This window comes from Poecile atricapillus, chromosome Z, assembly GCF_030490865.1.
Source record: "Poecile atricapillus isolate bPoeAtr1 chromosome Z, bPoeAtr1.hap1, whole genome shotgun sequence".
Lineage (NCBI taxonomy): Eukaryota > Metazoa > Chordata > Aves > Passeriformes > Paridae > Poecile > Poecile atricapillus.
This window is the reverse complement of record NC_081289.1, coordinates 63,291,304-63,317,686: the sequence shown is the minus strand read 5'-3', so window position 1 is coordinate 63,317,686 and position 26,383 is coordinate 63,291,304. Positions and strand designations below refer to the sequence as shown.

The following is a 26,383-nucleotide window of genomic DNA, read 5'->3' as shown; positions in this document are numbered from 1 at the left end:
TGAATAATTTTAGTGAAACAGACACCCAGGTGGCTGCCAGGAGGACTGGGATTTCACAGCTTGGGCTACATCTAATATAAGATGTGTTTTGTCCTGAAGCCAAGTATGTCACACTGGGAAGAAGAGCAGCACTCCATCATTTTGCTGGTTTTCCTGCCTGGAGTGACACCAGCTTTCCTGTGGGATGAACAGGTCACTCCATCCGACCTGAATTTGCACTCAAAAGGCCTTTGCCACAAACCAACAAAAAAGAAAAAGCCTGGGAAACTGAAGGTGAAATGGTGGCTCTTCTCCAGTGAAATCCTTGAGGAATTTAGTTACTCCCTTTAAGAGAACAAGGAATTCACACAAAAAGATCAATATCCAAATGTCATGCTCAAAATCTGTGGGAGCTGTTTAATACAGAAGTTTTATGAAGCACTCACATAGGAAAGACCCACATTTTGTGACAGCCAGCAGAAGAAAGAGACCCTTGAAAGGAAAAATATGATTAAAAAAATCAGCATGCCATTAAAACAAGTAAAAATACACATTATATTACATGAGTGAAGTGTGTTTTCTTTAGTATACGTGTCATTTTTTATTAATTCATATCCTAAGTGCTAAGGTGTTTTCTAATGCCATTAGGTGGTGCTTTCAGTAAGTAATAGAATAAATAATTCTTGCACGGTTCCCTTTTGCATCGTGTTCTTGGTTTCTTAAGTAAAAGGAAATTGAAGGAAAACACCATAGATGCCTCCTCCTTCTGAAGCCCAGTGCCCTGGCACAAAGCTGTGCATCACGTTTCTGAGGCATTCTGGCTCCCCTCCGGGGTGATAAACTGCACTTTGGGCACAATGAGTGAGGAGTTGGTTCTCCGCATGGAGTTGCTCCTCCGAATGGAGTTGTTTCTCCTCATGGAGTTGCGCTTCCTCAGGGAGTTTTGGTGGGACAGCTCGCTCTTCTGCAGGGTCTGGATGAGGATGGAGGGCTTCTCATCAAGCTCCCGGGCACTGCAGCGCGGTGCAGCCACTTTGACAGTGTTGCCAAACTTGGAGTAGTCAACAGAGTACACACCTTCCTCCTCAGTGACGATGGGCACGAAGCGGTGACCCCATAGGATCTCCTCTGCCACGTAGGAGGTTCTCGCCTGTGTCGTGATACCGGTGGTTTCTACGACCCCTTCCAGTATCACAATGAGCTCCAGGTCCTGGAGTGCCAGGTCAGAAGCAGAGATATCATAAAGAGGACTCTGCTTGTCTATGACATGACAAATGATCAAGGGAGCCACCAGGAAAATGTTGTTGCTTTCAATGGGGTTATCCACGGGGATATCCACTTGGTGAATGGGTATGACTTCTCCTTCAGGGGTTGTGGTCTTTCTCACGACCTGGATTCTCACTGAGGCGCTGATGATCATGCTCTTCCTCAGGTCGCCCACCCGGAACATGAAGCAGAGCTTGCCGTTGCGGACGGCGATGACCGCCTGCCGGCTGAAGATCAGTGTCTCAGCCCGCCGGTGAGCTTGTGCTGTCTTCATGAATATGCAGCCCAGCATGACAGCATTGATAATCAGCCCCACAATGTTCTGCAGGATCAGGACTGTAATAGCTAGGGGACATTCCTCAGTCATCATCCTGCCCCCAAAGCCAATGGTCACCTGGACTTCGATGGAGAAGAGGAAAGCGGAGGTGAAAGACCTGTAGGGGAAGATTGCACCCAGTTAACTCTCAGGACACAGAGCACATACTGATAAGCTGTTAACATGTGCTTCCAGAAACAAACTTAAGGACCTGTTTGTATGGCTCTAGTACACATAGGCCTTTTGTTAACACCAGCCAAAGCATTGCATGCTTGATGGCTCAGATTTGTGTGGTTGGTGTAGTGTCTACTGGTGGCAGGGAAGACCTCAGAGCCTGAGCTCCTCAAAGACCATCTGGGTGACCCTGAGCAGCTCAGGGAATCTCTGTCCAGGAGCACAGGCTTCCCACTGGCTTAGTGAACAGCTCTGGAACAACTGGGCTTTCCACCTTCACCCCATGAGGCCCTTGGTGGAGAGAGGTGGTTTTGGCAAGCATGGGCAATCAGCTGGTGCACTGAGATCCTTCCACCAGCCTGTGCAAGGAAGGGAAATGGAAAAATACAGTACTTCACTCATGCTACCTGAATCATAACCCAGTATTTTCTGGTGGGGGAAAAGGGGCTTTCCCAGATTTGTGACACTTCCCAAACCCTTGCTCACCTTGTGACTGAGCAGGATGAGGTTGCAGAGAGAGGTCAGTGGCACACCCTGGCAGCAGGATAGTGCTGTGACCCAGGGTTTGGGTTCAGCTCACTGCCAGGGCAAGACCAGCTGGAAAATTTCAACACCAATGTTGGATGTAGAAGTGTGGGTTAAGTAAAATACACTAAAAGGCTATGGTGCTGGACAGAAAATGCTGCCCACAAACTTCCCAAAATACATTATTTATAGCAGCCACAAAGTCATATCCCCTGTATATATCAAGGTCCTTAACTTCCTTTTATATTTATTTATTTTTTATTCCTTCCAGATACATCCTTCCAGTGCAATTCAGTAAATCTGAAGCATCCCAATGCTTAACAGGGCTAGACAGTGGAAAATATATCCTGCCCATGAAGATGGTCTAAATAATTTGTTGAGTTTACTTTGCTTTTCAATTAATCCGCTTTTAAACATTTTTTTCTTTTCTAGCCATATTTTCACTGGGATATCAAGGACACATTTAAATAGCATTAGCAATATCAAGGATAATTTTCTGTGCAATGAGAAAGTCCATCTTTCAGAAAACCAACCAGTCTCTGCACAGGTATCTTTGAAATAACTTTATTTTTTTGCCTTTTCTATTTTTCTTAATCATTAACAAATTCCTTTGTATTGAGGGGGTTTATTTTGTATTTCACTCTGAAGAAACCAGGGACAAAGGAGTTAATTAATAGAATCCATGGAATGACTTCTAATAATCATAAATATTCAGTTACAAGCAGAATGAAGCTTCTGGATTCAATTTCACTCAGCTTAATTCAGCTTAAAACTCTGTCCAGTAAGTAGTTTGACTTCCCCTTTTTGTTTTGGTTTGGTTTTTTTTTGTTTTTGTTTTTGTTTGTTTATTTAAAAAAAAAGAACAAAAAATCAATAACAACAACAAAACAAACAAAAAAAAAACTCATAAAAGCAATCCACCTTTTTAACAGTGGAAGTGAAAGAATAAGTTTGGAAAGCATTTTAACCATGTGAAATGGGTGAAAGTGCAAATCACACTGTTCCCAGGTTCTTCCCCCAGAGCTGTGTAGCAGCTTTCATTTTTGGATGTTTGCTTTCTGTTGCAAAGAGATATGAGGCTTAGAAATTTCTGCAGTACTTTGTAAAATGAAAGGACTGTGCAAGCTCCAGGCACTTGTTAAAATTTCCAAAGCCAGGTTTTCCTGTAAATATGTAATGGCACCTACCCAAGAAAGCTCTTCTGAAATATCTGTGGGCCTAAACCTCAGGGGAGTAGGTTAAAAATTATTTATCATGATTTTGGCATTGCAATATTAAAGATATTTTACACCCAAAAACTTGCCATTCTTAAAGATGTCAGCAATCACATTGTTACTTCATGACTTTGACTAAAGTGGTAGCCAGATTTCCCTAGGAAAGGAAAAGATTTCCCATGGCTCAGACATGGACACTGGAGCAGCTATGGGGAGACTCCATGAGGACACCCCACGAGGGTGGGGGGTGTGTTCTTTGGCATGAGCTAAACCTGAAATTATGTTGATTCATTCATTGTGCTTCCTAGCAGACATCCTGGAAGAGCCACAGGCAGCTATGGGGAGGGAACAGGGGCAGAGTCCTGGCTGTGGATGTGCCTGGCCCCAGTGGCATGGAGCCGTTGGCCTCCAGCTCAAGATCTGCGGGATGACACAGCAGCCACACCGAATGAGCCACCAGCCACGTGCAGGGATGTCGCCTCAGCTGACCCTGGAGAGCTGCAGGGTTGTAGCTGTTCACTAATTCCAGCTGGACAGATCCCACAAATCCAGGAAATGCTGGGGGTAACACTCCTGTGGGTGCAAGCTGGGTCATGACATCTCATTTCAGACAAAACTGCTTATGGCCAGACATTGGAAAAGAAATAAGACAGCAGGCCCTGCTCCAATTCTCCTCAACCTAGTGAAGGGTAGCTTGGAAAAATCCCCTCTTCTTTTACCTTGGAAAATCCCCATTTAGCAAAAAAAAGTGTCAAAACAAAGGGAGAATTAAATCTCTACTACCTTGTGAGCCAGATACAAAGTCCCTTCAGACTTGGTGGGGTACCTCAAAATTTTGTGGGAGAAAAGTAAAAAGGGAAGTGGATTCACTGATGCCTCAGAGCACCCCACAACCCCCAGATCCTCACAGCATTGCAGTGTGTAAAGGCAGATGATCCAGGCAGCCTGGTGGTACAGAACCAGGACTTTTCTACATAAAAACCTAGTGCTAAAAAAAGCAGATTTAATTGGTGAGATCCTGAAGTGATCTTATGGCTTATCCCACCTGCAATTCACAATCTTCTCTTCCATGTATATGTCAGGTTATCAGTGCCCTGACAATTGTTGTGGCTTTGGGTACAGAGAGTAAAATACTTCAACAGGTGGCATTTAATCCAGTCATCCCTTAAGCTTTCACTGCCTGACACAAATGCACAGTGTGGAAAGTGTTCCTCTGCCCAACTGCTGGCCTATGGCTTCGCCAAGGCATTTTGAAGTCCTGCATATTTAACACTCATGAAAGTCATCTTGAAACACAATTAGTTTTGTCCTAAGTGACACATTTCCTGGCACCTCTGGCTGGTGCCCTGCCTGACACCCAGGGCTGGTTCCCTGCCTCTCAGGCACTGCTCTGGAGGGAGCACCTCTGGCCAACATGGCACTGGGAATGCTCCCGCTGCCATAGACAACGTTACAATACATATAACACATACCCACTCTTGCAGCAGGCTCTTATCTCGACAGGCAATCAAGTTACCCACAGAGTGTGGAGACACATGAAAAGCAGCAGGTCTCCCTCTCTTTCAGATCCTGTAAGGAATCAAAGACATCTACAGTACAGTATTTTCCAAGCCCGGGAGGCTTGCTGAGTTTACGCAGTCTAGAGGAAAACACTGCACTTTTCAACTGTCTCAACCAAACCCAACGGTTCATGTACACTAAAAGCTGCACTTCAGACACCACCAGGACAGCCCCCCCTTCCTTCATCCCACCAAGGTCAACTTTACCTGACACATGTCACACATGGCGTCCACTTTGTGCTGTTTGAAGGGTTTTCTGTGCTCAGGTCCATGTCGCCATGGGCAAAGGCCACCAGCCACCACATCATGGCAAAGAGCAGCCAGCTGCACAGGAAGGACATGGTAAAGATGACCAGTGTGTGACGCCACTTCAGGTCCACCAGGGTGGTGAAGATGTCTTGCAGGAATCGCCCCTGCTCACGGATGTTCTTGTGAGCCAGGTTGCAGGCGCCATTCTTGGCGATGAAGCGGGCTTTGCGCGGGCGGTCACGGATGCGTGGCTTGCGCAGGTTCTCAGCAGCAATACGTGCCAGCACATACTCTTCAGGGATGATACTCTTGCGAGCCAACATCTTCCTGCCACCATAGTCCACTTAGGGAGATGCGAAATGGGGGGTGGTCTCTCTAGCAAGTCTCTGAAGGGTTTGCTTTACCCTGCAAAACAGAGAAAACCGGGTCAGACTTGTCACCTGTGCAAGAAGACCCAATTAGGTACCACCTGCCAAACCCCACTACATTAAATGCTGGTTCTACAGTGCCCTCCCTCTCTCAGACTATCGTTTTTATATGAATAGCTGGTATCAGCTCGTAGCAGAAATGAAAGATGCTACTGGGAGACTCCTTGCAGGAAGGGAGACTACACACCAGTCTCACAAAGCCGATGTAAAGCACCGTGACAGACACCAGCTCGGTTCCTCAGGCTGCTTCTCCGGGAGACTCCAGTGCTCAGATGGGGACCGCAACACGAAGCACTAAGTTTTTCGCATCCCTCAGGACCTGGAGAATCAGACGTCTGTGGTTTGAGTCGAAGTTAATCTGCGGAGACAGCGCAGAGACTCCCTCCTTACGGCTGCAGCCCCGCAGCGCATCCAGCCCGCCGGCTGCCCCGTCCTCTGAGAGCATCACAAGAAGGAGCTGAGCTGGAGGCGCGGCAGGCAGGGAACGGGACTCCTCGGAGCAGTCGGTCGCATTTTCCCTTGCAGCTCTCCGTCCCTTCCGGGATTAGGCGGGGAAACTCTCCCTTTATTCCCAAACTTTGTCCCCAAACGGGTGACAGAACAAACCTACGGAAAGCCCGGCTCCCCAGAGGCTGGCCTGTCCCGACAGGGGAGGGCAGGGCTGCCCGACCCCCCGGCGCCTCGCAGGGTCCCCCCAGCCCCCGGCACCACCGCCACTCACTGCGGAACGGGGCGGAACGCGGCCGGGACCGGCGGAGCGGAGCGGGCGGAGCGGTGCAGCAGCTCCGGGGGATGCGCGGTGGGGATGGGGCGGGGCTCGGGCTCGGGATGCCGGGGTCGGGCACGGGATGTGGGGTCGAGTTCGAAATGCGGGGCCGGGAGTGGCGGTCGGGATGCGGAGCAGGGGCGCACATGCTCCCTGCGCTCCGCGGTGCCTGCAGACGATGGGTTGTGAGGGGGTTTTAGGCAGGTTCCAGCCCATGTAACGGCGGAGCAAGATGCTAACACTGCTCCATTTCGCGACTTACACAAAGCTGCGCCCCTGCCTGCTTCCCCTGGCAAGCCAAGAGTTGTGCCTTCCTAACTTAATCTTCCTTCGAATCTGGCAGAGACAGAGTAAACGAGGCATATGCGTGTTTGGGGAACCGAAGCCAGAATCTCAGCTTTGAACAAACTTAATTACCTGTCTCTACAAAAAAAGGAAGGAAGGAAGGACATTTATTTTCACAGGCCACAGCTCTTGCTGACCAGCATCAGGCCCGTTGTAATGGTCGGCTGGGAAATGGGCCCTGGCAGATGGGGATTTGTATTTGGGATGGGTGTAGGAGGATTTATGTGCAATGACAACCTCTCCCCCACCTTCCCAGTGAAATCCCTGAAGTTGTTTCTCTTTCCCACTGGTTGAGGTTAACAATTTTGGCCCTTGTGTTTAATGGAAACTTGCATTCTTGGAAATTGCATCTTTTTGGGGGGTTTTTTTTGGGATTTTTTTTGTCCTGAAGTCTTAAGGTTTGTAATGGGAAGAATAAACAGTACATCAATGTTATGAAAATATCTAAATTTAGATTTTAATGAAGCAAAGTGCAGAGATTGTGTCAGATTAAGTCCCTAATACCTGTGTGTGTGTGTGTGTGCGTGCGCGCGTGTGTGTGTGTGTGGTGGGGAAGTTCCAAAATTTTCTGTGTATCACTCAAGTGAATCACCTGCAGGGTATAAAATTTCTACAGAACAAAATACCTCGCTTCTCTGTTAACTAGGGAAAAGCTTGACAGGCCTGCTGCAATCAGGAAGGTTTTAAGCATATTCAGGCTTGGAAAAACTGAGAAGGCACATTTGACAGGCAGTGTAATCAGCTTGAAGATATCCACCCTGCTGAACACATGCACGTGCTTAACTTTAAATAGATGAGTAGTTCCTGGAAAATTCTCCAGCACTGGCTTTTGCTAATACCACATACCCAGTAGCGAGAGGAGAGACAGACACAAAGCCCCAGTCATATTATGCAATTAGCTCAATATTTATGCATGAAATTAACTTCAGGCAGATGGAAAACTGAAAATCAGGATCTAAGCCAAATACCTTTAGATTTTAACCAGACTCTGAGTACAAACACATAAAGTCACTTGGGTGGGTATCTGCAGGTGTGTGGCATTTCATGGGCCAGGCTTGGAGAACTTGGGAAATTATCCTTCTACAAATGGGGTGGTAGAGACAGCACGTGAATCAGAGGATCTGATTCATGCAGCCTCCAAAAGTGCATCTCACTTGGACGTAACTATTGGAAATAACTGGTTTAATATACATGGAAAAAAACCCTGTTCCCTTTCCCTTTTTCCCTTTTCCTTATTCTCTTCCTCTGCCCTTCTCCCATTTAGCTTCTGTGAAGTATTTGTTTTGTTCTAGGGCAAGAAACAAGATTGTTGTTCCCCAGTATGGCTGCTAAGTGCAGCTCAAAAAATAACTGTCTGGGAACTGCATGGAACACTTCCCACCCCTCACTTCTTCATGAGACCCTTGAATTGTAAAACTTTGCTTCTGACACAAATTAGCTCATGCTACATGCCAAATTGCACAGTTTCCTCTGAAGTTCTTGAAATACACAGCTTTATAATCAGGGGACAGAAACACCAAGAAATGTTGCTTTATTTACTTGCCACCTCAGAGCATAACTCACGTGTGTGACTGTTTTCAGCCTCATCCCCTTCTCACTCAGCCCCTCAAGCTGCTGCTGTGCTCCCTACCCCATCTCTGCTGGTAGTGAGTGCAACTGTGTCACACACAGTGTGGGGATTAGCAGCCAGTTTGGAAAAATGGATCAAACCCATCTTTGAGGGCAGGTGGGAGCAAGGAGCAACATTCCTTGAGCTACTCAAGTGGACCAGAAACTGCTGCCAGCTCTGGCACTGTCAGGAGTCTCTTGTGAGCTCTCAGGACCACATGTTCCCTACTAACCTGCTGAAGGTTTCCTCCTTCTTAACTGGGTACCATGCAGAGGCTGGAATTCTTGTAGCTGAGATAGGAAGGAATCAATCAAACAATAGTCCTGGCACAGCTCCAGTGTGGCTGAACAAAAGTTACTGAGCCTTTCACCCACCATCCTACGTTGCAGGAAAAGTGCTCATAAAATCCCATATTTTCCTCTCTGCCTGTTCAAAGCTGGAAGAGATGCCTTCCTCCTCACTTCTACTGGAGATGAGTTTTGAGGAAGCCTGCTGGGCCATGACCACAGGGATGTGAGGATCAGGAGCTCCAGATATGATTCTGAGCACAGCATCCATTTCCCCAAGTTCCTGTGTATGAATATGCTCTGGAGAGTGACAGCTACTAAAACCCTTCCCCTCTGACCTTTTAAATACTTGCTTGTTTGCCACATGAGCACTTGAGTCTGAGATTTAAGTAATAGCCAGGAAAATCTCCTAAAATGTCTCCCAACACATTTGGTAGGGAACAGAGTGTCTGAGTGTTGTGAACACAGACTTTTCAGGAAAAAAAATTATCAGAATTGATAGCAGTTGTAGGTCCAGTTTTCTTATGACCCTTCATGTGTCTCCTTCTTGCTCTTTCTTTCTCCTCCACCCACAAGCATTACTGATATTATGGTAAATATTACTTTACAATTATGCCTATCTACAAAACAGGATTAAATATTGCGCTTAGACATGAATCTGAGATTTCCACATTATAGCTGTGTCCAGCCCTTTCAGAAAATCCTGCTTTGTAATAAGTTTTGTTTGAAATTCTAATCTTAGCTTAGAGATAGGATGACTTTGCAGGCATTCAGAGATGTCATACACTTTGAGTGAGGCTTCCACAGAGACACAAAGCTGATAAGCCATATTCGGATAGTGTGGGTGAACTCTTCCCTACATGAGCTGGCAGGACATCCATCAACAGAAACAGCAGAAACTACAAACTAAGGGCATCTGTTACCCTGAACCATCTTTTCCCTGCCCCCCCCACCCCCCCCTTCATGCAAGAACAGTAGGACAAAAATAGTTTTTATCATCAGAATACATGTAACTAGTGCCCCTTGTCCAATGTAAGTTGCATAGTGAAGCTTGTTCATTACGTGCCTTTTCCTGGAGTTTGTCCTAAGGCTCTGGGAAGAGCAACCCCAGACTGGGATTGTTTCCTTGCTTCCCCGTGCCTTAATTTATGGGGAGGCTGTAAATCAATTTCTAGGTAAATTGAACATGTGTTACAGTGAGTCTTCAGCTGTGTTCCTAGAATGTGGTGTCCCTTAGGTGCTTCCCCTCTCAAGCTCCCCGACTTTTCGGGGTTAAATTAAGATTATGCCAGTTTCAGAATGGAGATGTCATGTCTCACCTTCAGATTTTATCACAGAATATCTGGCAACTCCAAGCCCTCAAATTTCAGATGTTCTGGTGGGACCTGAAGAAGTAGATGGACCCAAATCTGAATGATTCAGCCATGAAAATCTGCAGTACTCAGAGTTTCTTTGACTTCCACCTTCCTGCCTATGATGGAGAAGTCTAATGGTCATATTGCTGCAGAAGTAAGGGCCTAATAATGTGGCTGGTAGAATAAAAATACATATAACCATTAAATATGCTGCCTTGGGGCGTCTGTAGCTGTGATCCTGAAGAACGGTAGTTCTGGACCATGTCATTTACACAAAGCTGCATTAGTTCCTTAGTTACATGCTGAAATATTTTACTGCACATTGAAGTGATATTTATGGATATAGCATGAAAATCTTGAAATAAATTAAAGGGAGAGTTAAGAAATGTCATGGGAATAGCTATGAGGAACTCTTCTGGGCAGTCCCAGCTGGGACTGTTCATTACTTACTTATACCTTTAATCCAAAGGTTGTATAGCCATGTAATGTATTTATGCAAAAAGCAGACTAATATACATACATGGGAATGAGTTGCAGGGGCCACTGAAATGTGCAGTGTGCTGTCATGAGCTGGATGCTGCATTATTATATAGCAGCTCATGGGATGAAAATCCCCATGTTCCATGAAAATGAAAGGAGGCATCTTGCATGTGATGAATGACAATTACACCTAATAGAAACCAATTAAATTTTTTTTTTTAAATAACTGTTTGTTTATAGTGTTCAGAATGTGGTTTATTGTATTAGAGAAATGAGCAGCCCCTGCCAGGAATGTCTGTTCTGTTTGCATGGGTAGTATCTAGCAGCAGACAAATGCTATCAATAGTGAATATTTAATAGTAACTGTAGGAAATAGATTTTCTAAAAATCTCTTTTCTCTTGACAGATTACACTTGGAAGCTTCTTGGCTTCATTCAAGCCAATACTTGAAGCTGTCCTGCGAAAACCAAACTGTCGCCCTGAAAACTCAGCTTTTGAGCTTGCTAACATAGTTTTCTAAAGACTTTCCCAAGACAGCAATTGTAAACATAGATATGTGTACATTCTTTCTGTTACACGTCTTGTGATGGGCATCTCTCATAGCCAGTGCAGTGAGAAAGTGTTATCCTGACCATCCAATCCCTGGCCGTGGTCAAAAGGGAATAAAAATAAATAAAAATAAATAAATATAAATCCTGGGAAGAAAAATAAACTTTCTCTTTCTTTCACCACACCTCGACCTGTATCCGTGTGATCTATTCATCTTCAGCAGTAACACAAAACAGCATCAGCAAGTTGCTAATTTGTACAAGTCAGTGAACTTTTGCCTCATGACAATTTTTTTCATCATTTGAATACCTGATAGTCTTTTCCTGCAGTTCTGCACAGAGGTCAATTCTAATGGAGAAAAAACAGAACAGTAAATAACCAATGAAATGATTGGGATGTTTGCATGGCAATGGATAATTTGATTTACAGTTTTGTTTTCAGACTTCTTTTAGTAGTCTCTTAGTTTTGCCTCTGAAAGGATTTAGTTTCCAAAGAAACTAACGAGTTCTTCACATGCAACCATGGAATTTATATCAGAGAATTTACATAACATATTTAGATTTTGAATAAAGCTTTTATAAGATGCTACTTGAGGATGCAAGTATGCTCAGTTAATTTTTGCTTTTAATCACGTTTAGTGTGAGAATCATTGCTCCAGAGAGGTTTTTACAAGTGGCACTGTGGTTTCAGTGGATATTTTAGAGTTGATTTTGACTGGCAGTATCACACTGGGGACACGGGGTTATAGTGCTTCCAAGGGGAACAAACTCCAGCTTCTGACACTGGATAATGGAAGCATGATAATGAAAACATGGCCCCTGTCCACAGCTTTTTTATAAAGGTAGCTGTTGACTCAAGTCCATTATATCTCCATTTATTTTTTTTTTTTTAAATACCTACAAGCATTTGTGTAAAATGCTCATGTGAGGTTTCCTTCAGTTTTTCGTGATGCATTAACAAAATTGCCTGTAAATGTATTGACATCTTTACACAATAAAGCACAACAGTCCATTGCTTTGGGAAGCAAAAGGAACACAATCAATTAAATGAAACAACTTACTGTACAAGGAGTTTTTACTACTTGACCACATTTGAAATTGTATTACTATTTTAAGAAAACACAATTCAATATTATTGCTTTCTGCAGAGGTTTTATATATAATGAGATGCAAACTTCTTTGTGCTGTATTCCTTTTGGTACTAACTGAGTTCTGTGAAGGTGTATGAATTTATAGTAGAGGTGTTCTGCTATAACAAACCTAAAAGGGGCTTGTCTAAGTGCTTGAGAAGTGTTGAAGAATATATTCATTCATCTAAATGATACAGTTGGGAAAAGCAGACACACTCCTGCAAATAAAGAGCTTTTTCAGGTCTGCAGTGCAACTGGAACTTTTAAACACCTGAGATACCTCTTGTGCATATCACTTGGCCTAACGAAGCAGAGATCTCTCCCTACAGACTTTGTCTTGCTTGTGCCCCTGGCTTAAAAGAGCTATCCCAAACTGCTCAGGGGAAGTTCTAGTGTTTCCTATTACGATTAAGATTGGGCTCAGTAAAGATTGTATGGGATATTTCTAGTTTGGAAGGAGCAGGGATAAGCTGTTATGAGCTGTGATGAGTTTGATGAAAGGCCACATATAGGAAGGGAACAGTTTGATCTGTTCCAGCCCTTAGACCCAGCTTAAGGATTGGGAAAGATACCCATGAGCTGTAAGGTTAAGAAACACTGTTGTGGTTCTAATTTCTGTACCTAAAGGGGACCTGCAGCAAGAGACTGTGAGGAAGTGCAGTGGCAGGAAGAGGCGGGATGGCTTCAAACTGGAAGAGTGTAGTTTAGATTGGATATGAGGAAGAAATGGTTCCGTCAGGGTGCTGAGGCCCTGGCACAGGGTGCCCAGAGAATGGGTGCCCCATCCCTGGCAATGTCTGAGGCCAGGATGGATGGGGCTCCTGGCAAATTCAGATAGTGGAAGGTGTCCCTGCCTATGGCAGGGTGTGGAACAAGAGGAGCTTTAACGTCCCTCCCAACCCAAACCATTCTGTGATTCTATGATTGGCAACAACTTTGCTGTTTCTCTCCCAGAAACAGTTAGCAGAAAAATGAATGCAGGCAGGATAAGAAATAGTATTTAGGATCTATCCCAGAGATGACTTTACTCTGTCCATAGTTAAATTTACACATAGCCAGTGATGACATTCAGAGCTCCTTTGCAAAAGGAAGAACTCTGTAGTTCTGAAGCACAGTATCACACTACTGAAAGCTTGCTTAGTTTAATGCTTAGAAAAAAAACCAACCCCAAAACATGATCTCACTAGAACAAGTGTCCCCCTGAAGAGCAGGGGTGTTATGACAGGAAAGACAGGAAAGGGGAAAGGAGAGTGAGTGCAGAGCCATGTGAGAGAGGAAATGGAATAAAGGGCATGGAGCTCACCTGGGCTATATGGGAGTGGGAGGGCATTGGCAGAATAAGGAGCATCCAGAGGTAGAAGCAGGAGACTTAAAGGTCCATGATACAAGGAGATGGTGAGGAAAAAGGAGCAAAGAGGCTGCGGAAGAGAAGAAGGGCCTACCAGCAGAAGAGGCAGTGTGACAAGAATCAAAGAAACAAAGTCTTCAGGCTGATGTTTCCTTTACTTGTGCATGTGACAGCCTTAGGAGACTGCTCCCAAATGGGACACATTTTAGACCTTTACATGAAATCAAAAGAAATTTTTTTCAAAGGTGTTGCCTCTTCTGCAACTTTTTCAGTAACAAAACAGCTGTGCAACCATTGGCAACACCCTCCTCCTTTAGAGGAAAACAGAAAAAATGTTCAGCCTAAGCACTTGGGGAGTCTGTACCATCACATGGACAGCAGCTATAATGGGAGGATATCTCCTTTGTCTGCAGCAGGTGGTTTATGTTTGTTATCTTGTAAAATTTGTGTATATTGAATAGGATTAATCATTTTAGAAATAGGATTGTGCTTTTAAACCTGCTGAGCAGCAGTGGACACACTGCAGCAGTCATCCAAAACTTCAGTTGTGGTGAGTGTAGCACTGGGGCCAATATTCCTGCACTGCTCCCTCCAAACAAATGGAGCACAGTGGAGCACGGGAGCACGGGAGCACCCCATCACCTATTCATTTTCTCACATATATATTTTTTTTCCCTTCACTTCTAATACCATGGGTGAGCAAAGAAAGTGCTTCTCATACCTGTAGTGGCTCTGGGACAAACCTAAGAGAAAAGAGGTGCTAATTATTTGCCCCTCTTAAATATTACAAGACACAGTTCCAGGCCCATGGCAACCCTTTAATGCAGTGGGAACAAGGATCTCATTGAACTGGCTGGCACCACTTCAAATAAATCAGGATTGCATCATCACCAAAGACACACAGATCAAGAAAACTTTTTGTACTTCGTCTTTATACCCAATCTGACAGTAGGGAATCCAATTATCTTTTTACAGAAGACAATTAAATTAAATCAAGAATAATTCTGGACTTTTTGCTGTGAAATTTGCATAACAATTTGTGCTTCTGCTGCAGGCATCTGCTTTTCTAAAATGTATTTTATTTGAATGACAAAGGTCATCACAGGGAATAGATCCAGAAAAGAACAAAAATGTTTTCACAGCGGTAGCCAGGGAAATCGCGGAAGTCAATGTTAAAGACTGAGTTCTTTTGTTTAGTTGTGTCACACAGCTTTCTTTTTCAATAATTCAGAGAAAATAAAAATGTCCAAAAATCAATTTAAAAAGACAAACCACTGTATAATTTTTACACTGTGAGTCTAAATGTAATCCCAGTTTCAAATCCTGCAACTTCTCCAAAATTATTGCATTTCTGGGGGGGAAGGGGGGGGGAATGCTGTGCCTTATGTTATTTTAATGACACTAAAAATAGATTTAAGTGCACTTAGTGGTCTTCCTAAATCTTGTAGCAGCAGGTGAATAAGAATCACCTTGAATAGTACCAGTGAAGCTGATCTCTCAAGCTGTACCTTTGAAAATATGCCTGTGAAACTCCTTCTGGATGCTTGGTGCCCATGGGTCAGTATCTAACCACGTGTGAAAGTCAGGTACAGGTAACCTTTGAAAAGCTGCCTGATGTAAATGTGCCTAACTTCATCTACATTCTTGAGGATATAATTTGAAATCTAATTTAAATCTATTAATAAATTTGAAATTATAATTTGAAATTTATTCAATTCCAAATTGAAAAGTAATTGGAAAATCACATCTCTTTGCATTAGATCTTATTTAGAGGTAGGCCACAAATGTGTAAAGGAAAATAAAGGTTGTCCCCAAATAGAACTTGAAGGACAATGTCACTGTTGGACACGATGTAGAAGTGTGGGCTTAATCCAGTACACTAGAACAAGTTGTTAGGAAAAGGAGTCTTTATTTTTTGAACTTTTCCGTTTTTATAGGGTTTTATCCTACAGGCTTAACATGATTGATTAGGGGAACACCACCTCTTGTCCCATTGGTGGGACAAGAGAAAAACACACTATCTACAGTTATACAGAACTGTTTTGAGAAAGTAAAATGGTTTACAAAGATTGTCCTTGAGCGAGAGAGCTCTCAAGAAACTTTCCCTTGGGAACAGATCAGCCACTGTTTACAGTGAATTACAGGCTGTAATTCTCTCAGGGTCAGAGAAATCAGGTCCACAGACAAAAGACATATAAAATGATCAGTGGTTGAATAATTACATGCCGTTTTAAGCAGAATATTTTAGTAGACATGATCAAAGGATTGGTTAATATCAAGTTTATAAATTCAGATCAATTTTAATATAAAGTCTTGAGATACTGTACAAAATTCCTCTATAAGTCTATCAAAGCATGCATAATCATAGGGTGATTTGAATCTTTAATGAAAGTTGTAAGAATTAATATGGATTTAGAAACTGACTGTAGGAGTAAACCATCATTGCACTGAAAAAAGTTCTGTCACCACTGAAGTGTGCTTACTAAAGTGAAGGACAGGAAGAACATCCTTATTCCTGATGAATTTCTTTTCCCTCATTCACTGTCCCTCTGCTACAACTTGAGAGCATATGCCTTTGGAGCACAGCAGACTGCCCCAAGTGTTATGGGCTTGGATGTCTCCTAATTTTTCCCTCTGGGGACAGAATGTATCTGGGGAACCTCTTGCTTCCCTGACAAACTGCACGATTTGATTGCTGGTTCCTGCATAACATAGGAAGTTTATAAGATCAGTGCATTCTTTTTCTCTCTTTAAACAAAAATAAAGTCAGTAAAAATTCTAAGGAAAATGCCAAATTCCCAGGAAGTAAAAACTTCTCCATTCTGTGTGTGCATGTGTGTGTGTGTGTGTGTGTGAAGTTTAATAGCTTTAAATAAAGTGCCATTTTTAATGCTTCAAGACATACATGTATTGCAATAGGCTTTATTATTTTGGAAGATGGAAGTGTGAAGAAAGACGCTCTAAAAAACAAAGCAAGAAAGGTAAAAGTGATGTTACACTGAGTAGAAAATATTTGCATTTCATCTGTTTAAAAATAAGCTGTTAAAATACATTTTGTGGCTGTTCACATGTCAGCCCGGACAAAGGAAGCGAAGATGCCATCTTCCTGGGAAAGCAGGTTCTCAGGAGTATCATATTCCAGGATGTTCCCTCGCTTCATGACGATGACCAGGTCTGCAGTGAGGATGGTGTGAACCCGGTGCTGCCACGAAGGAAAGCAAACAGAGGTTTTCATTTGGATAATTCTCACTAATGGGCCTCAAGCAAGGCAAACCCCATCAGGGAAAGGCTGTCCTTGTTCACAGTGATATTTGGAATAGATCCTTGTACTTTAACCTGTAGAGATCTTCAATTACTTGACAGCCTCTGCCACCAAGCCTGAAAATACTTAAGCATGAACTTAACCTTTTGCCATTATGGGCAGCACAGATGCTGGAATAAATCCTATGGCCCCACTGAAACACATCTTCCCCTGTGGGAAATAGGGATGAGAAGCATCCTGCACTGTCAGATGGCTTAGAATCCTGTTCTGCTCCTTGTTCTCTGCACCCCAGCAGTCTGCTCTCCATCTATCTCAGGGCACCCCTGGGCTGTTGCCTTCTGCAAATCCCCCTGAGATCTAATTTGAGTGCACTCCAGGCAACAGTATAATCCCATAGGCTACAGGTTTGAAATCAGTTTGAGTTTAATTTGAAGGCCATATGAATACAGCCAGTCAGGTATAGATGAGATGACCTCTTAAAAGTGTGATATTTCACTACACAAGCGGAAAGTCAGAGATCACTTCATGGGCTGGATTACCTTGACATGGTAGTTGTAATGTCAGCTGCATGTCTAAGATTTAGGTATGATCAACATAAATAGTCATGAAATTAAACAAACCCGGGAACCACACAACAAACACCTTCTTGCACTGTCCTCTCAGAAGCTGTGCAGTAGAAAGGAAGCAGAGTGAAAGGAGACTAAAGAGGTAAAAATAACTACCAAAGAGCCAGAAGTCCTGTAAACAGTGTGGACTGAGAGTCTACTTGTGAGTCTTCACCAAAGTGGTGAACAGGCCGTCCTCTTTGAGGAGTAAGTTTGAGGCAGTGTCACATTCAACTAGAAAGCCCCCAGAAAGGACTAGGATAATATTGGCATCCAAGATGTGAGACACGCGATGCTGGAAAAAAGAACAGAAAAACAGGTGGGTGAAGGAAGGATCAGCTGTGAATGAGGAGAGAAAGGAGGAAAAATGTGAGGAAAGCTAAATATTAATGTGTGCTGTTTCACCTGGGACACTGACTTTGGAAAGGCAAAGCCAAAGAAAAGTGAGATTCCAGCCAGAAGGACAATCCAACATGGAACTGAAGGACAGCAATCTAGCTACCAGAATCTCCAGTATTTACACAGCCAAGAAGTTTGGAGCACATTGTAAATGAGCTGGGTTAAGTGGCTTGCCTGACACGAACTACTCACTGACAGGTTTGAAACCAGAGTCCAGGAGGCCTGACTGTAATCTCTAACCACAGGACTGGATTCCAGACAAGGCAAATGAAACAGCTATTGAAACACGTATTTATCTCATGGAGAAAACCTCTGTTTCTTGACTAATGCTGCTGTCACTGGTAGAAATACTCTTCATAGTATCCACCACATGTCTATGCACATGCATGTATGAACATGCATGGCTATATGGAACTTTTGGGCACTAGGAGTGGCAGGAAAATGGGAAAGAACATCATAAACCCGTGTCTGAAAAGATATTATTTTGGGGGGTAATTCCCATTGATTCCAGTTTTTAAAACCTTTATTGTAAACCCAGCTTTTTATTCCAAATGAAAGAAAATATAACCCAGCTTGGAAAACCACACCAAGTATATGATGTAGATTTTGATACAACTTTCAGTAATGGTTCAAACCATGGTTTCAATTAGTTTCAATTTTTTAGTAAGAATGATTTCAAATATTGTTGGAGACAGTGCAGAAGCTGAAGTTCCCTGTAAAGTATTTTTTCAGATCCAAGTGTTTTAGTTTGATAGCAAGACAGTATTTACCACAAAATTTCAGGTTGATAGTAGGTATCTGATTTGTTCTGGTATCATGGGAATATTCTGGCCTCGTGGTTTAGCTCTATTTTGTGATGCTTTTAGTTTTAAGTAGTGGTGTTTATCTGGGGAAAGGCAGGGTTAACTGCCTGAGGAATGAGGAAAAAAGAGCTTTTTCTGGCTTAATACTTACTGCTATTGTTACAACAGTGCGGTCAGCAAAGGCAGTCATCACAACCTTCTGCAAGATGTTTTCCTGTCAGAGGAAAAGGCTCATTCCAGTTGCTTCATCCTGTTACATTCTAATTCACATGTTTTCAAGCATATTCCACACAATCTCTTTCCCAGCAGGGAAATGTCACAATTGTGAAATCAGGGATTCACTAGAGCATTTCATTTTATCCTGAGAGAAACAAAAACACTGCCAGCTTTTTCTGCTACAGAGATCTCACAGCTTTGTGGCTGACACTTAGGGAAGATGCCTTTCTCCTGGTAGATCCTTAATTAGCTAATTGCTGTACTCACTGTGGCCATGTCAATAGATGCTGTGGCTTCATCCATGATGAGGATGCTGCTCTTGCGGACAAAGGCTCGGGCCAGACAGAAGAGCTGCCTTTGCCCCACACTAAAGTTTTCCCCTCCTTCTGTGACCATGGCATCTGTAACAAAACCAGTCCCTGTAAACATTGCACCCCTGAAAAGCTGTGCCTGAAAGCTCTGCTTGTGCACTATTCCAGGGCCAAGCAAAATCCCCATAAAAGCCAATAACCATAACCTTGACTGACCAGTGGGATGGAAGGATACCAAGAAAAATGAGCACAGCCTCTTGGGAAAGGAGAAATATATCACTAAACAAGCAGTTGGCACAAATTGTTAGGAAATCTTGTGGGTTGCAGGGTAATATCTTAGTAATAAGAAATACACTTGATATGGAAATAAATATGTGAGCTTCCTTCATGTAATGGATCTGAAATTGTAAGAAAAATGCTCCATCAGTGTTTACAGCTCTGCTGGCAGAGCCAGCTTCTGCTAAAGGAGATAAAATTGTTCTTTTTTTCTCCTTACTAATAATCCCACTATGATCATAGAATCATAGAATATCCTGAATTGGAAGGAGCCCACAAGGATCATCAAAATCCAGCTCCTGGCCCTGCACAGGACAGCACTAAGAATCACACCATGATGCTGAGGTGTTTCAGGATTTTTCCAGAGTACATGGGAAACCAGACTATTCTTCAGTTTTTAATAAGAATATTCTCTCTAGTACGAAGAGAGAATCTTCATTATGTGCCTGTCACTCCTACATGATGATTCAGAGAGTCAGATGGGATGGATCTGTTTATTTGTGTGCATGCATGATTCCAGTATTGGCCCATGACCCCAGAGATTGGTTCAGACATACCAAGGCCTCCTGGCAATGACTTGACCATGTTCTTCAACTGAGCAATCTCCAGAGCTTCCCAGAGTCTGTCATCAGTGCATTTGCATTCGGGATCCAAATTAAAGCTGCAAAGAAAACCATAACAGGAGTCTTGTTACTGCAATTACTTTCAGGTTTTCTGAAAATTTAACACCTTGCCATTGTGTGTCACTTGGCAGGCTGAGCAGATGTATTGGACTGAGCTATGAAGGTTCCTTGCCTTTTCCATCCTCTCCTGTCCCACAGCTCCCATGACAGGCAGGCTGTGTAATGCTGCCTGCCACCCCTGATGACATACACCTACCGGATGGAGCCACTGAACAGGATTGGGTCCTGGAGAATAATGGAGAGCCGGGACCGGAGCGTGTGCAGAGGCAATTTGCTGATGTCTATCCCATCAATTACTATCCTCCCTGTGTCAAACAACACATAGAACATGTGAGGGAATTGCACAAAGTATGTGATCCACAGGTATCAGGTGGAAAGGTAGAACAGCCCCTCTGCGCTGGTCTCTAGATGATGGCACACTGTCTCTGTGAGCTCTCAGCACTGCCAGACACATGGGGAAGGTGAATGTATCTAAGAACACAACCAGCATATCAGTGACATTGTCACCTTGCTCTTTTCCTTTTTCTTCCCCTCACCCTCCCTTAAGGCAAATTACATGTCTTCCCTTCTATATGATTAATGATAGCATCAGAAGGACAGTTTATTACGGGTCAATTACAGCCAAACAGAACAACAAGAGCAACTTATGTTGCTGTGCCTTTCTTTGTTCCCCTTGAATACTACAGTTGCTGAAGACATTTCCTTTGAGAAGGGGAACAATTTCTTTTGCATAATTTATGCATGGATACAGGGGATTTGAGATTACAGGGAAGGGATGGGTCAGTGAGGATATGGTAAAGTCTATTTCCATCAGGCACTTTTCCAGTTTTCATGTGGATTGCTTCACTAGGCAGCTGCACTCCTCCCTGGGATGTACCTATGATTAATTTCATCAGTTCTCTCTCCCAACAGTGAGAACTTAACCATGAACTGGCAGGCACATGGATATTCAGAGCTTTGTATGTGTGTCCCTTCTGTCATTTCCGTTGTCAAGATACTGCATTTTGTAGGTTGCTCTCTGTGTCCCTGTTCCAGTGGAAGATTTCATCAGCCTCCTAGCTGGACTACTTCTATTTTTGTACTTTTTATGCTTTTATAAAAGTATGCTTTTATTATATGGCCAGAAGAATAAAGATTTTATCTGTAAGGTGCAAAACCAATTATTTTCACACTTCAAGAAATCCAAATAAGGTTATAGGACTTCTTGAGACATTGGTGGTTGCATAAACTTAAGCAATTCCTTTGCTTCACAAATGTGGGTTAGCAGAAGATGAGGTAGAATAAGGAGGGAAAAATTAATATGGCATGCCTGGGGAATAGGGAGATGCATATTTGACAGAAGCCAGGGTGCTCAAGGAAAAGAAAAGAGGAGATGAGAGGACCTAAGGGAAAAAGTAAATTTGAGAGGAGTTGGGAAACTGGGAACAGATTGAGGGATGGTCAAGCAATACACAAGAGAAATGAGATGTTGTTTGAACAGAGGGCAAGAGAAGGGAAACACTATAGATCAAAGCAAAAGTAGGGAGATAAAATGGGACAGATACAAATTTAAGGAGATAATGAAGACTTAAGAAACAACATGAATGAAATTTTGGCTCTAGTAAGGTTACTCGAAATCTTATTATGTAACTTTTATTAGAGTCAGGACCCCACCCAGAAGTAGACCAGCACGGAAGCTGAATATGGGTCCAGCTGGGAGAGGGATGTTCACAAAGGATAAATAGAGTTTGATTAGAAAAGGCTTAGACATTCCCATTGGGAAAAATCAGGGATACAGAAGAAGCAGACAAAAAAAAATACACAGAAAGAAAACTTAAGTAGAAGGAAATTTCAAGCTGGCCATAAGCATCGTTATTATTTCTTTGGAATATTTATAAATTCAGGAATCCTGGTCATGAGTCAGAAGCCTGTGACCATAGACACATATAGGCACAGAACCACAACAAAAGCAAATATTAGCTTCATCAGGTTCATTTATCCTCCCACATCTTACTGGGCTTTCCCTGGAAAACATTCCATGCACAATGGCTAAATTACAAACATGGAAGTCTTTGAAACAAAAATATTACTTTCCAGTGGTTTTCTACATTCCAACAATAGCACACATGTATCTGTATTATAAATGCTGAAAAGCAGTTCATGCCAATTAGCTGAGGCAGTTAAATGCTGCAGGAGTGATAACATAGCAACATTTTTCCAACCCTTGAGTCAGATTCTGCTGCAGTTGTGGGGAAGCACAATAAAATTTGAAAAAATCAAGGGAATGGACTAGTTTCTTCTCTGCTCTGCTAATATTTTGACAGCTGTAATAAGTTAATGCAGTTATTCCTTAGGGAAACATTTAGACACTCCAGAGAGTTACATATTTTTTATCCTGTCTCAAAATGTGCATATTATTTTGTCAGACCATATGCAAAATGTTGTTTTTTTAAAATTAGAAATACATTCTGTGCACAACATTTCCTGGAAGAACCAAGTGTTATTCACAATAGGGCACTTTCTACTTTGAAGGATCAGGCATAACACTTCTAATCAAATATCTTCTGAGCCAGAGAACCAGGTTATAAACTATCAAAAAGGCTCCTTGCTTCTTCTGAGGAAATAAGTGGGGAGCAGGTGAGGAGTGACAACATATTCCAGGAAAAACTGACCATCAAAAATGTCCACCATTCTGAAGAACGCCAAGGACAGGGAGGACTTGCCGCTGCCAGTACGACCGCAGATCCCAACCTGCAAAAAATGGAGAATGTCACTTACTCACAGAGTATTCACTTACGTACTCCTTATTCCTTACTTACACCTGAAGTTCTTTTGGGAAAGCTGCACTGGATTGTGCTACTGGTGAGTAGAAAGATCCTTTCCAATGGCAGGTGGCACACCAGGGAAAACACAAAACAGCACAGCAAGCACACTCCCTTTTTCTGCCTCTCATTACAAGGACTTGTCCCCAGAGCATTTCAGCATTTTGACCTGGATGCCATTGACACTCTGTGCTGAAATGTGATATACTCTTGTGTTTTTACCCTCTAATTTATCTCTCATTTATGTTTACTTGTATGCAAGGAAAATGGACTTGGAAAGGCATGGGATACTCAGAAGAAAAACTGATCCCAGCCAAGAATAAGCTTTTATCATTGCAAGTTCTTGGTCTGTGCCCAGGGACCTCAGAGAGGACTCAGGGAGGTAAATATATATATCTGCCAATGCAAGCTGTTGACCTTGTTCCTCTGCCACTTTATAAAGGAAAGCTCAGTAATGAAGGATCTGCACAGGAATGAGGATGATGGGAAATTGCTTGATATGGTACCTTTTGTCCTGGTTTGATATAGGCCTTCACATGCTTCAGAACAGGCTTCAGGTTGTTTTCATAGCGAACACACAAATTTTCAATCTTGATTTCCCCCTCCTGGGGCCAGTCTTTGGGAACTTGAGAGGGATCTGAAATAGTTACAGAAAAACAAACTGAAGTAAGTTCTGCCAGAGGGTCACCCTTTACAACAGTCCCTTTTCCCCCATCTCCTGCCTGGCCACCATCCTTTAAGCCAATGGAGAAATTGAGCCCCAGTTCCCTGCCAAGGGGAGGCTGAGCTGGGAGATGTCTGGCAGGCACTTGGCTTCCAGATTTCCACACACAGGGAGAGAGGGCAGATACTAAAGCATCTCTTGGCACTGCAACAGGGAGAAGCCAAATGAACAGAGAACGTGGTGTCAGGGCAGTTTTAGCATGGCCTTGGGTGACAGGCACAGGAAGGGCAGCTTGAGGAAGGAAGTTGTTACTGCCACACAATGTGAGCTGTTGACATTATCGCAGCTAGTGTTTCATCCTAATTTGCAAATACACAGCAGGTTTGGTCTCTGGCCTAAGGAGCTTGGCTTTCCAGGGAAGCTTCTTGACCTATGAGTCTTTTCTTGCACTTCAGCCACTTCTAAAATAGAAATCAAAGCCCATTCAAAGTGTGTGTGGAGCACAAATTCTGATGTGCAGCTCAGAGAGAGTTGCTGAGGTCTGATTGCCAACATGGCCCTATCCTGTAGTCCCCATCTGCTACAAAGATCAGAGATTTTGAAGCATGTGACATTTCTAATTTTTATCCTTATTTTTGTTTTCTAAATAACTTACATGGATATTTTGCTCATCTCATCTATAACTGTGGTATTTTCTGATTGTACTACAGGGTCTTGCTCTGTCTCCCTGGAATTCGATAGGATTTTTTTTGTGTTGACTATCATGAGCAACATATTTTCATAGCTTATTCTAGCTATCCTTGTCACTCACACCAGTGGCAGTTACTACAGCTCAATGAGAACAGATTTTGGCCAGAGAGGTGTGTACATTTTGCATGACCAAGTCTACCATTCTTTCACATTACCATGTAAAGCCCCAAAAAGAATATGAGCAATACCCAGGTAGCCTTCATAGTTCTCTGACTCCATGTTCAGGAAGCTGTGTACTTTTTTCACTGCACCCATCTGCACTTCCAGATCAGCCAGATTCCTCACTACCCAGTTCAGGTAGTTGGTTATCTGCATCACAAAATGAAAACAAGCACAGGGTTCAGCCTTCTTTCTATTCATCTGCCCACTTGGTAATAAAGTTTAATACATTTTTGAAAATCTTTGGCCTGACTCAACATAGTGAGTATTTTTAACATTACAGCAGTTCAAGACTCAGTGCAACAGCATCAAATCCATAAGAAGCCAGTCATACTCCAACACAATTAGCCCTAAGACACCAATTTGGAGCTTGGTATTCTTATCCTTGTTTTTTGAAGGAGAAGTATGGAAACGTTGTACCTAAACTCTGACTGATTGTGGGAATCTCTTGTTTTCAGCATCTAATAATCAGAGCTGAAAGGTGTCTTCTTTCAGCACACAAGCACAGAAAATAATCAAAATTGAAAGTGCTCTATGGAAGTATTTTCTATTATGTATATTCTAATATTTCAAAGACTGCAACTAGAGATTAAGAAAGTTCACTGCAAATATATTGAAAAGATTTTATGATAATTTCATTTCTGCATATTTAGATAACCCATTTCTCTCTGTGAAAAATATGAGAAGTTTTTAGCTTAGAAATATATGAGGGAAAAAATGTGTTATCAGTTCAGCAATATTTTCTTCCTGGTTTTTATTCTCGTTTGTAATGAAAAGGATTTTTAGTAAAATCCTTTACTCTATAGTAAAGGTATTACTTTTAGTAGATAATCATTGATTATTAGTTCTCTAACAATACTCAGTAGCTTACACAAACTCTGTGTAAGCTACTGAGGCTGAAAAGGCTGAAAGTTGTAAATCTGTTTCCTAAGTCTGTACTTAGGTTCTTCTGTAAAAAAGAAGAACTGATCTTATTAGGAGGAGTTGATTGCCAAGGACCTTTAATACTTGAGATATATTATGTACCAGAATGAAATATTAGAAACTTAAAAATGAAAACACCCTTTGCATAAAAGTATTCAGAGAACGGCTTTGCCATCTTTTTTGGTGAGTGCCAAATAAGGACTTTATTAAGAATAAATCACCCAGTCTCACTTCTTTACCACTAACCTAATATTGATGGAATAAGCAAACAGTAAATAATTTTCACTGAGATTCAGCAAAAATTGTTGTTAATTTAGAGGACTTGGTTGCTTGCTTTGTCCTAAAGATTGAGTTCTTAATAGGGTATTCTCTCCTCTATGCTCAGAAACCTGCTTATTTGGGGTCCAGCTTTTGAGTTAGGGAGTTAGAGAAATGGGAAACTTTGCAGATAAGCAAAACAGTGCAGAACTCCTGCTTGTAGTGGCTGGATGCTATCCTACATCTGGCAGATTTAATAACACAGCCTGGCACCCAAAAAGCTCTGCCCACTATCTCAGGCTTCATCACATTTGTGAAAAGGAGTTGGCAGTGTTTATAGAAGAGGAGAGAATAAGCTCAGGATATCCACTGTAAACACCTTGGTACAAACAATGTGCTCTCATCCAGGTCCAAATACCAGTCCTCTCTCAGCTTCAAAGAGTAATTATTAAAGGAAAACCAATGTCAGGGGACACAGATAATGATCCAGCTGCCTTCAGAAGTTCTTCAGAGTTATTGTGGGGTAGGAGAGAGACAGGTGATCACTTGGTGCCTACAGCTACCTGTTGTGCCAGACTTCAGCAGGTGCCCATTTCACATGAATGAACTGTTAGCAAACACAGGCTAAAAACAAAGAAGCCAAGGATGATGCAGACATCCTGGAGCTTCCAGATCTCTGTTAATGAAGCAGCAT

The 26,383-nt window shown here is 42.7% G+C and overlaps 2 protein-coding genes across 13 annotated transcripts in view; both read right to left on the bottom strand.

Moving 5' to 3' along the window:
• Positions 1-382: 382 nt before the first annotated feature.
• Positions 383-6,472, bottom strand: LOC131573187 (ATP-sensitive inward rectifier potassium channel 8). Its single transcript, XM_058826903.1, has 3 exons — positions 5,898-6,472; positions 5,241-5,687; positions 383-1,679 (listed from the first exon to the last, which is right to left on the bottom strand). Exons 2-3 carry the CDS (start codon positions 5,603-5,605, stop codon positions 779-781), a joined length of 1,266 nt encoding a protein of 421 aa, XP_058682886.1. The 5' UTR covers positions 5,606-5,687; positions 5,898-6,472; the 3' UTR covers positions 383-778.
• Positions 6,473-16,484: 10,012 nt separating this feature from the next.
• LOC131592962 (ATP-binding cassette sub-family C member 9) overlaps positions 16,485-26,383 on the bottom strand; it is a 68,894-nt gene continuing 58,995 nt past the window's right edge. For 9 of the 12 annotated variants that reach the window (XM_058864963.1, XM_058864964.1, XM_058864965.1 and 6 more), the window contains 8 exons: positions 24,537-24,657; positions 23,441-23,571; positions 22,785-22,863; positions 20,330-20,438; positions 20,008-20,111; positions 19,131-19,264; positions 18,799-18,861; positions 16,638-17,740 (listed from right to left, as the gene is read on the bottom strand). In XM_058864963.1, the coding sequence (XP_058720946.1) occupies positions 17,603-17,740; positions 18,799-18,861; positions 19,131-19,264; positions 20,008-20,111; positions 20,330-20,438; positions 22,785-22,863; positions 23,441-23,571; positions 24,537-24,657 (879 nt within the window). In that variant the 3' untranslated portion in view covers positions 16,638-17,602. Of the gene's footprint in view, positions 17,741-18,798; positions 18,862-19,130; positions 19,265-20,007; positions 20,112-20,329; positions 20,439-22,784; positions 22,864-23,440; positions 23,572-24,536; positions 24,658-26,383 lie in introns of all 12 variants that reach the window. The other 3 variants (XM_058864972.1, XM_058864960.1, XM_058864961.1) reach the window with 2 other exon arrangements.